The sequence below is a fragment of the Glycine max genome, chromosome 2 (assembly GCF_000004515.6).
Source record: "Glycine max cultivar Williams 82 chromosome 2, Glycine_max_v4.0, whole genome shotgun sequence".
Classification (NCBI taxonomy): Eukaryota; Viridiplantae; Streptophyta; class Magnoliopsida; order Fabales; family Fabaceae; genus Glycine; species Glycine max.
In genome coordinates, this window is record NC_016089.4 from 8,425,308 (window position 1) to 8,440,922 (window position 15,615).

The window sequence follows — 15,615 nt, forward strand, 5'->3', positions numbered from 1 at the left end:
AAAAATTGTTCACTTCTTGGGCAAAATTAGAACCTTCGTGATATTCTGAGTCACTGAAAAAAATATTTGCAACAGAAACCAAGCCATTCCGCTAAAATTTGTTTGAAGAGTCCGAGACATTGGCAATGCCTACATATTGAGTTAATTAATGAATTGATAACAAAGAAATATATGTTTGCTTCTAATTAACTGCCACACTACAAGTCTGGGTAATTCTTTGCATACATATAATATAACCAGGGCTAATTGGCTAATGAACTAATTGGTTGCATCTCCCTTAATTTGTCCTTTTTGGTTTTAGTTTTAGTTCGTAAAATATCATTTGATTTTAGTTTTAGCTAATAATATATATAAAAATTTCAGAAAACATATATCTAAGTTAAATCCTTATCCACTTTGGCCCCATTTAATTAGGAACACGATTACATTTGTACAGCTTAAACTCAAACAAGGTTGATCCTTTAAAGTTTACCATTAAAAGATATGAAAAAATGATTGTTTGTTCGAAAAAGATAATGTAATGCCTTTCATTATCAATTTTTCGGTGACTTTCGTACAAAATTTTTTAGCGTGTTTTATCTTTACTCATATGTTATTTAAGAAATTTTTTAAGAAGTCACTTATCTCATCCAACTCATAATTATTTAAAGTCAAACATATTTAACGTATAGTTCTTATGCGATAGATTACTGAAAAATAAATACATGTTGTTAATGTATATAATATCAATTAATTTTGTTAAGTTACCATCAAATTTATAGTCTCATAAATTCAGAGTCTCGACATCTCTCTTTTTTCGGTGTGATCCACCTTTTTAATTTTCTAAACGTATTGTATGAAGTTGTTGAATTCAATTTCTTTGAAAATATTTAAACAACCTGCTTAAGCGTATTTTATATCCGACTGTGTTTTTAACAAGAAAAATAATGAACGACTTACATAAAAAAAAGTTATGCATCATTAGCCATCATGCATATCCAGTGCACTGATCAACTGAATTTGAGTAACTATATTTCTTAATAAATATTTAAAGAAAAACATTTTTTTTGCATAAGTTATGTTTCTAAACGGTTTAAAAAGTTTCTAAACTGAATAAAAAGTTTTTGAAAAGTTCTTAATTACATCTAACTTCTCTATAATTACTTATGGACTTATAAGGATTTATTTTTTACAAGAATCAAAATGCATATCTTAATTTTTTTTAAAAAAAGGTCTCATAAGTGGGAAACTAATTCAAAAAACAAAAAACTCCCAAAACTCACGATGTCCTAAATAATAGAGATTATATAAAGTTCTGTCAAAAATAGAGATTATATAAAATGCTTGTATTTGAATCACCAGCTAATTATACATCATGCACATTGAATTAATTTTTCGTTGTATATAAAGTCTAGAAGGAAATTTCCAAATACCAAGTGCCGTGCACTTCAATACAGAAATACATTAATCTTTGCAGCTGCCATCTAGAAGTTTACTAATTGATTACTTTAATCAATTTGTTTCATTCACATTAATTTAAAATGTGTTGAAGAATTTTAATACTCATACAGTTGTTGTTGGTAGATAGAGTTAGTTGAGTAAGCTCAAAAGTAGACCACATAAGTTAGACCAAACTCATAGTAAACCATGTGCTTAACATGCAAGTGTTTCTTGGTTTCTATTTATCTTTGTTCTTCATTACGTCTTTTAGAAAGGGCCACAATTTCTCTGGAAATTAATCATCCCACAAGTGACGGTAACAATTTTTTGATGCCATGGCAAATTACACAAGGTACACATTGGTTGTCCAAATAGTTAGACTTTTTGTGGATAATATTGACGATGGTGACAACTTTTGATACTACTACAAGTTACACCAGGTAGAGACACGAAGTAATCTAGAAAATGCTCCTTTCTTTAATCCCGACCACATAAATGACAAACCTTGTTAACCTCCTCAACTGCCTATATAAAATTAGAATTTAGTTGACATGTATTATTAATGTAAAAAATTTTATACTGTTAAACAATAAAAAATATTAATATAATTTAAAAAAAACTATTATAAAATCAATCAACTTATCATATATATAATGATTTATAATTAAATAATAATATATAGTTACTTTACATTGTTAGTATATAAATTATTTTTTTATAAAATCAATAAACTTATATAATTACGTACAAGACAGTTAGTGATGGAATAATTAATAGTGCAAAAAAAATATACAGTTTAATATATTTATTATTTATTCATAAAATTATAAGGGATTGTAATAACGTTTTTTCTGCAATATGATAGCAAAGATCTGACGTATAAAGTAGCTAGGTTGGCAAAGTTTACTTGATTAATAAGAAAATCGACTGTTTGTGCTTATTATTATGCCGTTGTGCGTAATTGCGCAACTAACAACAGTAGACTTTTGTGAACACAGTCACCATCGTTATGGCCATCAATATCCATCATCTCATATTAACTGTCAAAGTTTCTCTTTTGTAATTTCATCGTTTTGCTTAGTCAAGTCGCATTCGAGACTTTGATTCAGAAATTTAAGTAGCTACAGAAGTTTCATAGTTATTATATATAATAAATTAATTAAGCCACATTTATTGAACCCCCGGCAAATGACAAATTGAAGAAAAAGGTTTTTCTTGGATGATTCATTAAAATACGTACATTGAATGAGAACAATACGTGGGAACTATTATATTAATTCGATATAACCGCCTGAACATTATAGTCAAAGAGGAATTAAGAAATTGAGAATTGATTATTTATCCGTGTCGGCTAGTTAAGATCTAGATCTTCGAATTAAAAAATCAATCCTTCACTTTTCTACCTTATCAAACACACACGTTACTTTCATAAAATAACTGTGGTTAATTATTTTAAATAAAAATATAAGTGATTGATTGTTTTTTGCGTATCTTAATATTTATATATTGCATGTCTTTCGCTAAAAAAAATCATTCTTTTAATTACATGAATGCAGTGCTTCCTTGGTTTTGTTATAGAAACACTGGTTTTAATTTGGCTTGACTTGCATGGATCATACAGTGAAAAAAAGGTTGAAAGGGTTATTTGTACGCCTTAAAGACTGAAACACGAGTTAAGGGTAAACTATGCTAATTCTAGAAGTAATGTGTAGCTATATGATGGGTATAAGAAAGTAGGTAGCTTGCAAAGACTGTGTTAATTGGTCCAGCTGGGAAATCTCAGTAGTTTGGTCTAACTTTTCCTATTATTAATAAAGCAGCTTCTTGGTCTCAAGCTGACCTCTTACTTATATAGGTTTCACACAAGCCATCACTTCTAATATTAATCTTATGGTGTCCTATTATGAGTCACAATTGAAATATGATATGACCAGATTTGTGAGTGAAAATGCGTTTTGTGATCTTGCGGCTGGGTCACATGAAGTTACTTGAGACTTATCATATACACCGTGTTAAGGATACTTCATAAATCATGGGTGAGCGAGAGAATTTTGCATCTTCACTTTCTTAAGAAGTAGCCTCCAAAAGAGTTTTAAAATTTTAAAAATTATAGAAATAAATTAGTTGAATCAATATATATATATATATATATAGAGAGAGAGAGAGAGAGAGAGAGAGAGAGAGAGAGAGAGAGAGAGAGAAAGCGTGAGATATTTAATATAGGAAAAGGTAAATGACTTATTGAGAAAGAATAAATTTTTGACTTAATCGCATATTTTATTTTACCGTTCAACTATTAATGATCATGTTACGAATTTTATCGTTAAAGTTTTTTTATACGTAATTTAACTATCATATTTTTTATTTTTAATATTTTATCTTCACGTTGTTGATAAAAAAAATAATGTTTTTTTTTATATAAAAATTGGTAACAAAACGATGTTATTTCTTAAGAACATATGAACACTTTGTTACACGTTTAATATATCGGTAAAATGCATCAAATAAATCTTAAATGATAAAATTTATAAATTGATGATAACTGTATAATTAAACCTAAATTTTTAAAATAAATCATTATAAATAGAAAAAAATTTATTTGACTTGGATGTATAATACTTTTACTGTAAATTATTGCATTTCAAATCATCTAAATGTATTTGTGGGATCAAACTAAGTTATTTTTCATAAATTTAGTGTGTTATTAACTAAGCTACATCCTATAAGTTCAAACCATCTAAATTAATTAGTATGATATGCATTTAATTAGTATAGTAACTATTTGCAAATCTATATGTCTGTTTTTTTGTTGTTGTTAATCATATACATGTCTTATTTAGAAAGGGAGTAATTTTTTTATCTATAAAAATTAGAGACTATGTTAAAAGATTTACAATAATTCACATATCTTCTCCGTCAATTGAGCTAAACAGGAAATATATCAGTGTCACAGATTATAACTAATAAGATACATTATGGATTTCAATAGCAGCTTTAAAAATTCCTATGTTAAAGGTGCACCCGCGGCTTCCATTATTGAAGGTTTTTTTTGCGTTCAAAATTGTTCGATCAAGGTAAACGCAATCGATCAACTACTTATATTCAATTTCATGTTATTGTAAAGTTATAATATCTATTATTTGAATTCCTCTGAGTCGATTTTAGTTGGTCAAAGTTATGAGATATAAACTGAGTACGTACATGATTTCACTTTTCTGTTAACTTATAACATGTTTAGATCGGCGTTAGAAAAACACGTTGAACATAATATTATGGTAAGTTCACCGTATAGAAAAGTATTGTATACTGATTATATCATGGTAAGTTCACCGCATAGAAACCTGAAAATGTAGATATATTATAAAGTACAATAAACAATATAAACACTTGGTATGTTGGGATTAAAAGAAAGAAAATAGAGAAGAAGAAAAATATGAATAATGATATTTTTTATTTAATTAGGTAAAAAAAGTAAGAAAAATATTGTCTTTAAAAACATTTTTTTTTAAAATCATTTTATTTTCTCTTTAATTTAAATGCGAAACATTTCTCTTCTATTTCTCTCCACCATACCAAACTCACTATATTAAAGGAAATTAAAAAACGTTTATTATAAAATGGAACTAATTATTTCATTTGATCCTCTAGTGTCGAATCTTTGAATTGCTCTATTCGTTCGTAATTCAATAAATATAAACACGGATATTTCTTTTGTGATATTTTGATTTTAGAGAATCTAGAGTCTATATATATACTGTCTTTCCCTGTTTGAAACGTTCCTTAAAACAATACACGCTATGCATACCTAACATTGTTGTACCTAATGTTAAATGTTAAGCCACTTGTTTTTTTTTTTTTCTTGTACATGTGTTAAGCCACTTGATATCATTAGTAACACGCATGATGCATGGAAGGCTGGAACAATCAACAAGTTAAATTTAAGTGGGTTTTTCCACCTATACGGTATGCACATATTTGTGACTTATTTTATAAATTTAACCTATTAAAAAGAGTTTTTTAAATGCTCCTCAATTTTTTTAATCTATTATTAATAAAATATTCAAAAAAGAAGTATTTATTATATTGAAAATATAAAACAATTTAATATTTTCTATTTTTAATGCATTAAAAGAATTAAATAGATATTTACTTTCAAAAAACATATATTTCTTAATTAGTTATTTTAGGGAACTATGTAACATGATATTTTATTTAATTTTTTTTTACCAAACATGATCTTTTATTAAACATAGAAAATAATTATAATTTGATTCTCTAGAGTTACATATATATCAAGACATTAATTAGTCATCAAATTAGTTCTTCAAATATCATTTTGTTACTATTTTAGTTTTGTTTTAGAGATTTTGTCACTAAATTAGTACCCCAAAAATTATTTTTGTTACAACTAGTGCTCCGTAAGAATGAATGTAGCAATGATTTAAATTTTTATGCAATTAATTAATTTAACGACAAATCCTTAAAGGACTAAAATATAGGATAACAATTTAAATATTTGAAAGATTATTTTGAAGAATAATATTTTTGAAAAGTTAATGTGATAAACATATAACTTTAGAGGGATAAATTAAGGAATTTCATTTAAATATAATCAATAAGTACAACATATTTAACAACTAGTCAAAATTTAGCCTATAAGGTAGATGAGTCTATATATAAATAGTAGTTCTTTAATAAGAAGTTGAATTTCATTTAGACAAAATTTTGATAATGTCTAAGACATGCATCTTCCATCATTATCATTTTTTATCCGTATTTCTTTAATAAGAAGGTAAAGAAGTCTATATATAAATAATAATTCTTTACTAAGAAGTTGAATTTCATTTAGCCAAAATTTGGGTAATGCCTAACACATGTATTTTTAGGAGTTTATAATAATTAATATATACTTTACTCGATTAATTGAACTAGATCTTATTTCAATGATAAGAAATAGGAGTATGTATTTTCATTATTCCATACCATCACTTCTTCTTCTTTTGTCTTTTTTTATTATATTTATTCTTCTTCACTTATATATTTTAAATTTTCTTGCTTATTTTATTTTGACTTTTTTCAGAAATTAAAGTCTTAAACTTCTTTTAATTTCGATTGAACATTGTGATTATAAATCTATTTCATTCTAAAACAATCTTTTTTAGCCAATCTGATTTTACATCCCAAAAATATTTAAAGAAAAACAATAAAACACAAGCAATTTAATTAATTACTTTTTCGATTGCTTCTACAAGCAACAACAACAATTTAAGTTTCGTGGTAAGGAACCGTTAAAAGATATCACTATAAAGTTGGTGTAACAGTTTAATTTTTGTTTAGATAAATAAAAGTTGTATTAATAATGAAGGTAATCTTAGCATTTGATAATTTGACAATTTTTTTAGTAAAAAAAAGGGTACCAGAGTTCTTTTGAAGTAGTTTTTGAATTTTTTTTAAAACAATAACAACTTTGATAGCATAAAAGACAAAAGAAAATGAAATTATAAGTATGACTAAGCATACACAAAATTTTAATGATAAATTAATATACAAGAGAAGGTCAAACTCGTTAGTCTGGAGCAATAGCAATGAGTCAGTACCAATCTTCATATTGCCAACCTAATTAACATTGGGAAGCCACTTAAGCGACGGCGTGATCAATGCCGTCTGAATGAGAAGGCAAAAGACATGATCGTGATCAAAACGACAGCAGAATGCGTAGCCCCTTGTTTTTGTGGATGTGGAAAGTGGAAACTTAGGGTTTTTGTTGATTCACTTCTCACTTTCTTGTTTTGAAACCTGTTTTTTTTTTTAAATAATTTGACAATACAGTAATCAATTTCTCATCCAAGTCTATCAAAAATAAATTTTCGTCCAAATTTTATTAAATCTAAAAAAAAAAAACCACTAGGATCGTTTTTTTTAAAGTACACTAGGATTGATCTAGTGATTAGAGGTTTAGGTAGTATATGCATGAGATCTTAAGTTTATTTTTTATTATTGTCATAGTCATTGTATAACAAAAAACACTTGAAAATTATTTTTAAACAAGTGTTTTAAAAACCAAAATACAGAAACAACTGTGAGATTTTCAAACTCAAATATACTTTTATAGTAAAAAAAATGAATAAAATACATAATATACTGTTGATGAAAAAAATCTAACTATATATATGGTTTTTGTACAAATATTCGTAATATTAACTATTAATTTTGTCAATAAGAACTTATTAACTTTATTAATGTATCTTCTAAAATAAGTTGTTGAGTTTGAGAAAGGCGAATCACAGTAAACAGTCTTCCTCGTATAATTATCGGCAAAGTGATTGTCCTTTTCGTTACTTTCCATTTTGAAGTGTAATTAATATGAAAGAAATTAAGAGATGAGAAAGAAGTTGCAGAAAAAACGCAACACTGCCTCAAGTCAACAACACTCCCCACCGTTAGTGCAGCAATCTGGCCGCAGGGACCATGGTTAATAAATTACTTTTGTAATATTGCTTAGACTTTCATTACTTTCTTTGACTTGTTTGTTTCTTTAATACGTGGATGCACCTTAAATTCTCCTTTTGTTACTTTATTTGATTATTATTGTTGTTATGGTAATTGTAGTTGGTGATGTACTAACTAGGCAGGGTAAACATGATGGGTCGGGTCGGATTAATCTAATGGAGTGTATATTTATCTTATCTCAGCTCTAGACGAGATTGAATTTTTCCCGTCCCATCTTGCCTCCGACCTGCTTATAAAATTTTATAAAAATATATAATTTTTCATAAAATGAAAAATATAATTTTAAATAGCAACCATAACATATTTTTAGATTGTACATAACAACATAAAATCCAATCCAACATTAACATAAAATTCAATCTAATAGTTTCATGTTTTAATATGTTATATATATGTAATGATATTTTTATAAATTAATTATTAGCGGGACGGATTTGGAGGCGGGTTTTAGGTGGATATTAATAATCTCATCCTCAACCCCGAATCCGACTTTGACTATCGAGAAAAATCCAAACCCAACTTTGGCTATTAGGAAAAATTTGAACCCGACTCCAACTCCAACTCCGATCGACTCGAATTTTTCCAATCAAAATCAGGATGGATCCAAAGTGGGCCCCACAAATTTGAACCCGTTGTCATGCCTAGTCCTGATATCTACCTCTCAGTCAAATATATTTAACCCGCCACCTCATATACATGTACAGATTAATCAAGCTATATCGGTCAATTGAAGTATTGAACGAATCAAATCTGTCATTTTGATTTAGCTAATTTTAAAACATGACCTTTAAGCCCTTACTATGTCTATATATTTATTTTTATCTAAATTTTGAGTATTTTTATTTTTTAAAATAATCCAATTTAATTAACACTTTAACAATTAACTCTAAATAAATAAATAAAATGGATAATAAATAAAGCGTGATAATTTTTTAAAAAAATTTATTAATTACAGTTAGTATTGAGTTTTTTTATGGTATGGTAAAATTCTCCCTCTAAACTTGAATTTAATATTTTTGGTTAAACAAAAATAATTTTGTGTCAATTGATTTATGTACTTGGTGATTTTTAGTATTGAGTTTGATTAAACATGTATATATATAAATAATTAAGTTTGGCTTAAAAGAAAAAGTTTGGACAACCATATTTTGTGGAAAAAAAAAAGCTGCCTGATAAATAAATAAAATAAACAGAACATATTTAATGAAGTCTGGGCCGAGCTCAACTTTCTTAAGAAGTAGCCTCCAAAAGAGAGGGTTGACCAAAAACTAAAGTTTGAGAGAGGAAAAAGGTCTCAAATTTCTGATCCAAGGCAAGAAAAAGAAGCCATTAATTGGGCCGTAACCACTATGATAACACGATTGGGCTAGTTGAATACTTATCAGGCCCCAATTCAATAAAACAAAGGGATTTTCTTCCTCTATTCAGCATTTTTTTAATACACCTAGCACTGAAATGAAAAAATAAAAAATACTCTCACATATAATCCTATGACCCATATTATATTAAAAATATATTTTACGAAATAACTTAAAATTAATGATGCATGCAGATCTCGAACCTATGACTTTTAGGTTATTAGTATGACACTCTAATCAACTAGACTAATAAATCAATTATATTAAAAATTAATTAACATCGCTATATATAATATTAAAATTTCTAATATATATTTAATATATATATAAGTTTTTATAAGAAATTTTATAACGATTAATTTTGATTTAATAATATTTTTTTACATATATAAATAAATCCATACGAATTATGAATCTATATGAGCCGTTAATTCGTATAGACTATACGGAGAAAAGAAAAAAAAAAAGATAAAGTTAGAATTTTTTAAAATATATTGGAGTAAAAGAAATTTAAATGGTGTAGAAATAATAATCCTAAAACAAACAAAGTAGGAAAAGCAACTATAAACTTACATACACTAAAGAGTTACTCTTCAGTGCTTTTATGATTTTATCATTAAGCGCAGTAAACTTTAAATTTTTTTTATCATGTTAATATTAAGGCACTTTCTGTCGAAAGCTGTTTATATCAGTGTATAATTATTAATAGAAGAAGATGAAAAAAAAATAATTTGTTTATCACTGTCTCCACAACTTCGCCATCTAGCATGTTAACTGTTAAGTGTTGGGAGCTTAGAACATGTTTTGAAGTCCCTCTTCAGAGTTCAGAAGTATAACTATGCCAAAAAATCATATTTTACAGCGTTAATTTATTTATAGGTAAAACGCTGTATAAAATAGTGCGCAGGTATTCTACAGCGCTTTAAAAATCCATAATTTGTTTATCAAAGTCCCTTTTCAATGTTTTTTTATTCTATATGTATTTTCTTACATTGATTTCTCATTTTAAACCCAATTACATTACAATTTGGGATAGAACTGTCAAATGCACCTGTTTAGTCAGTGAATTAAATTGATCTAGCCCAAGATATCTTGACATCTACCGGCTTGGAAAGTTAAATTTATGACCAATTGCAATCTATCAAAAAGGGATTTATCACTGGTCAGTTCCTACATATCATATCAAAAAGTTGATTTCCTGATACATTCAATAGGATTATTCATCCAATCTGTCAGAATAAGTGAATCCCTTCTTTTTTGCCTTGAGCCCTTCCACGAGTGAACTTTAACCTCTTCCAAATTTTGGAGACACTGCAACTGCATCTGCTGTTACCTAAAAATCATTGTATTACTGTTCCACCAGATAGTTCTTACAACCGCATACCACACCACCATCCAGCAATCTAAATCCACTCCCCTTCCACCAAATAATCCTTGAAACTGTTAGATCTGTTCACTTATGTCCCCATGCACTTCTGTATGCACCCCAAACCACCTAAAACATAAATATCCAAACAATAAAAAGACAAGCAATTTACAAAGTTAAATGTTTTGCAACTACATGCATGTTCAGAACTCCAAAATCAAGCTCTTCTCAAGAGGACATAGTTTTTAACTGATATAAATGCCCCCATCAAATTGCACAATGGCTAAAGGCATCATATAAGTTGTTGCAGTTTAACTTAAAATTTCAAGTAAAATTACGTTATGTTTGGATAGAGAATTTTAATTGAGGAAAGTAATTTATTAGAGAATTTGAATTTTTGTAATTTAGAATTTATTATTTGGATGTTTTTTTGTGAGAAATTTAAAATTTTGAAATTTTAAAACAAAATTTTAAACAACTAAAAATCTGAAATTTTAATTTCTTTCTAAAAGATGAGAAATTGAAATTATCTTCTTCAAGTATGAGATTATGGAACATCGATCGGGTCTAAGCGTAGAGAAACACGTATAACTAGCACACCAATCATATATTTTCTTTTTTTTTATTCATTTTTTTTCACCTCATAATTTTAACTTTTTTTATTCAAACACTAAAATTTGAAAATAAAAGAATTTCAATTAAAGTATTTAAAATTCTTAGAATTTAAAATTTCTCAAAATTTTAAGTTTTTCCATCCAAACACACTCTAAAGACTTGAATTATTTTCTAATTCTTAGTTTATTGAACTTTGTTCTTTTTGGCTTTGCTCTTTTAGATAGCGATGACTTTTATTAAAATGACATGTGTTTTCCCTTTGTTTTTTTCTCTCTTCTCATTTTGGTCAGTTCCAATTATCCTTGGTTACCCACAAGTCACAACACAAGGTCATGAGGTTAAAGGTGCTAATAACTACTCATCGGGCTGAGGTGACTTCTCATGCAACTTCCATTCCTCACTTGCCATTGGGAAAATTGATTGCTCAAAGTTGTGACGATTTGTTTCTTGTCATGGAACTTGATATCATATTTTAATCTAAAATCGATTTATGGATCTTTTCCTTACTTGTAGGGTGTTCAATTAAGTATATTTGGATGCGGAAGGATAATGATCTCATCGTTTGGAGGGATTGAAGGATATGATCGAAAAGAGCTTCGCCTTTTGGAACCTTAGCAATAAAAGTTTTAGGGCTAATAATCGTATGTTTATAAGTTGGGTTAGCCGGTTAGGTGGTTGATAACCCCATCCTCATGTGCTTTTGATGGTGATAAACGTGATTTTGAATTAAATTTTAATTAAAATTAAGTTTACTTCTAAAAATGAAAATTTTGTATTGGCTAAAATATTATATTAATTTTATCACAATTTTTTTTACATAAAACTTTATAAACATAAATCACTTTATTATAGATTTAAGATGGTAATCTTGTGTGTAACTTTTCCTTTTTCTTCCTTTATCTGTCTTATTTGTTCTGTAGTTAAAACCGACTCTTAAATTTGATTATAATTGTTCATTGCAACAAACAGAAACAGAAAATATTTCGATGAGTGTACTATTGAATATTGATCTTGTAATCGTTGACTTCTTTTCCATAATAGGGAGTAAGGAACCGTATTTAAGGCTTACTAGACTTTCTTTGTGGGGTTCAAAACAAGAATGCTTAAAACTAGTCAAATTTAATTAAAACCTACAAAACAGTTGAAAAATAAAAATAAATAAATTGAAAACGTTGAAGAAATCTAAAATAAAAACAGATTGTTGAATTGGACTAGCTTTTGAAAACGTTGAAGAAATCTAAAATCACTGCACAAACACTGCATCCAAGCAATTCCCATCTGAAGTCTTTATCTTTGGAGGCTTTCCCTTGATTAGATGAATTAAACATTTAGCCAATGAGATTTCATCTTTTCGACTTGAAAATCCCATAAACTTTATCAGTTTAAGATGTTCCAGTTCTGTGCATTTAGTCCCTTTCATTAAGCATGAATTGGACCCTCCAGCCGAATAACTTTCAGGATCAATCTGCACATCAATCGGTAAAAAAAAAGAAAAAAGAATTATGTCAGAAACCTAAAAAGCTTAGCAGAACAGGTTCAATTAATCCCTAAGGAAGAAACTTACAGTCACAAAAAGATGCTCCAAGGAAGGGCATAATTTCAAGAAGGAGAACAAGGCATCTGTGTTGTATTCATCCTCATGATAGTTGTCAATCCACCATAACTCTCTTAATTTATAGAATATGAAGCTCCCAGATAGAGGAGAAATCGATGGCCATATTAATTCCTACAAAAAGAGAACCTTTTTGGAGTTAAATTGTTCATAGTTCACAGCATAAAAGAAAATGAGACATCTTAGAACATTCTTTTTCAGGATGTACCTAATTATGTTCTAGTCAAAAATCAGAAAACTAATCTTTCAAAATTCTAATATTCATTTTAGAGGTTGATATCTTTCACCGCATATTTTTCTATACAAATGGACATGGTGATAGAAACCCTTAGCATATGACACCATATTAAAGTTGTAAGAATATGTCAACCCACACAATTTTGCATATAGGTAGAGGTAATAGTTACATATGTTATCAATACTTGTAGCAAAAAATTATTATTTATTTTACATTAAAAAATATACAATAATAATAAATAAAAAAAATAAGTTTGTGTGCTTAAAGATGTGTTCATGAAGGAACAAAATTTTTCTTCAATAATGTGAAGACTTCATTTGTGTTCACATCTAGATAATATATTTTCTATCAATTCTTTGTGATGAGTAGAACTCTAAAGAGCAAATTTTCTTTCTACTTTTCATGTCTAAAACTAACTTTTTAGTTTGTGTTTGGTGTGATTTAATTCACTACATGCTTCACTTCTATTTATAATGTTAAAGAGATATGAATTTGGATCATTTTTCAAAGAAAAAAAGAAAAGATTTAAAATAATTATATATCTCTTTATCTTTATAAAAATAAAAATTATATCATATATTATATTTTAATCATTAATTCTTGATTAATCATATCCAATATTCATTCAACTAGTGTCATAAGGCATTAGGTGTCTGAAGTTAAAATATAACAAATAACTTATTAATTACTATGATAATCTCATGTCAAAGGAAATTATTATATTTCTTCTTGAGAACTTTCAATTGACATATCAATGTAATATTAACTATTAGAAATTTTCAATTAAGTCAGTTCAATAATGACATCCACATATATATCATCTATATATGCAATTTAATAAATAAAATCTATTAATTTTTATTCAATAACGATAATTATATATATATATATATATATATATATATATATATATATATATATATATATATATATATTGACCTATCCGAATTATTGATGTCATGTTCATAATAATCTTACGATAAAAAATAATTTAGATGAAAATTATAAAAAATTTATTTCTCATTATCATAATCTTTATCATCATAACAAATCTCTAATTTTAATTAAGAATTTGTTAAATTAATAATTTAATAAAATAATAAATATGATAATAAAATAAATAATAATTCTTTACTGAAATTGATATCATGATGAATTAAATTTTAGATATATATATTTATTCCCAACAAGAGATTCAACCCATGGTGTGATTTCTCAATGTATAGAAAAAATAACAAAAAATTGCAACTAAACAAGCATGACATACCTCAAAAGTCCATTTACACAGAGTAAGAACTTCACAGTTCTTTATTGTTAAAAGGGTTGCATCAAAATCCTTGGTCTTTAAACCACTGCAGCTTAGTCCTAATCTGAAATCAAGCATGGCATCACGCAGGTTGAAATGATATTCTGGCCTAAGCAAAGGAAGAGGCCCACGATACCGAAAAGACTTGAGCCTAGAAGTTTTGAGATGGAGAGTCTTCAACTCTAAGCAATCCAAGATGGTTAACATGTGAAGCTCAGAGGTGGAGTCAACACTCAAAGATTCCAACCCTTTGCAGTCAATGACCACCAAATTCTGAAGATGCTCCAAATTTGAAACGATGGAGGCAGCAATATTACTTGTGAAACAACTCACCGATTTCAAATAGAGGGTTTTGACTGAGAAAGTGGAAGGAAAAGACTGGTAGGTGGCTATGTGTTGCTTAGTTTGCTTGAACTCCAACTCATACCCCATTTGAATCTCTTCTTTCCAAGGGGAAAAATGAAGCATAAGCTTGTTATTATTTGCAACGGTTGCTGAGACTACACTGTCTTCAGCAAAGTGAAATTGAAGCTTTCTAGGATGCTTCAATGGATCAAACTCCTCAAAACGTGTGATAAAACCAGCAACAACACCTATGATATCCTCTTGAGTTCCATGTTTGACAAGAGCTTCATTCCACAGGTCCCTCCACCTTGTAGAAAGAAGGCTGGTTTCTAGCGATGATTCATTTGGTAGAAATGAAACTATGCGACCTAGAATTTCGTCTGGTAAATTACTAAACAGATCCTTTCCCATATGGAATGAATCTGTTGTTTCAGTATGGTCTTGTTTGGACTAAGATTACAATGACATCTATATATTTGTAACTTTAAAATTCATGTGAACTATGCAGGTCACAACAAGGAGATATGTAAAACAAATAAATGTAATTAATTGTCAGAGGAGGCTACCACCGATCGAGTGTTGGATCAAATCAATTATCACGAGATTATTTTATCTTAACCGGTGATTACAAATTCAAATTCAAGTTATAAATATATGGTTAAGTTAAATACTTTTTTTTATAAGTGTTTTAAATACTTAAAAAGAGTTTTGTCCGTAATAATAATTTTATCTAATTTTTTATGCGTAATTTTATTTAATTTAAGTATGATTATCTCTATAAAAAAATTTCTTGAAGGCTATTAAATGCTATCTGTAACCGCTTCATTAATCAAAATTGGACTTTTC

At 27.9% G+C, this 15,615-nt stretch overlaps 1 protein-coding gene across 1 annotated transcript; it reads right to left on the reverse strand.

Moving 5' to 3' along the window:
- Window positions 1-12,306: 12,306 nt before the first annotated feature.
- On the reverse strand, window positions 12,307-15,379 carry LOC102668120 (F-box protein At2g39490). Its single transcript, XM_041011808.1, has 3 exons — window positions 14,386-15,379; window positions 12,833-12,994; window positions 12,307-12,733 (listed from the first exon to the last, which is right to left on the reverse strand). Exons 1-3 carry the CDS (start codon window positions 15,178-15,180, stop codon window positions 12,512-12,514), a joined length of 1,179 nt encoding a protein of 392 aa, XP_040867742.1. The 5' UTR covers window positions 15,181-15,379; the 3' UTR covers window positions 12,307-12,511.
- Between the last annotated feature and the right edge of the window lie 236 nt (window positions 15,380-15,615).

What these genes read in the sequence shown, in the direction of transcription:
- LOC102668120 (XM_041011808.1), bottom strand. Translation starts at nt 15,180, where the DNA reads ATGGGAAAGGATCTGTTTAGTAATTTACCAGACGAAATTCTAGGTCGC. An exon ending in TGTGTAAATGGACTTTTGAG is followed by an intron (nt 12,995 to 14,385) that starts GTATGTCATGCT and finishes CTCTTTTTGTAG; the next exon opens with GAATTAATATGGCCATCGAT. An exon ending in TGGAGCATCTTTTTGTGACT is followed by an intron (nt 12,734 to 12,832) that starts GTAAGTTTCTTC and finishes ATTGATGTGCAG; the next exon opens with ATTGATCCTGAAAGTTATTC.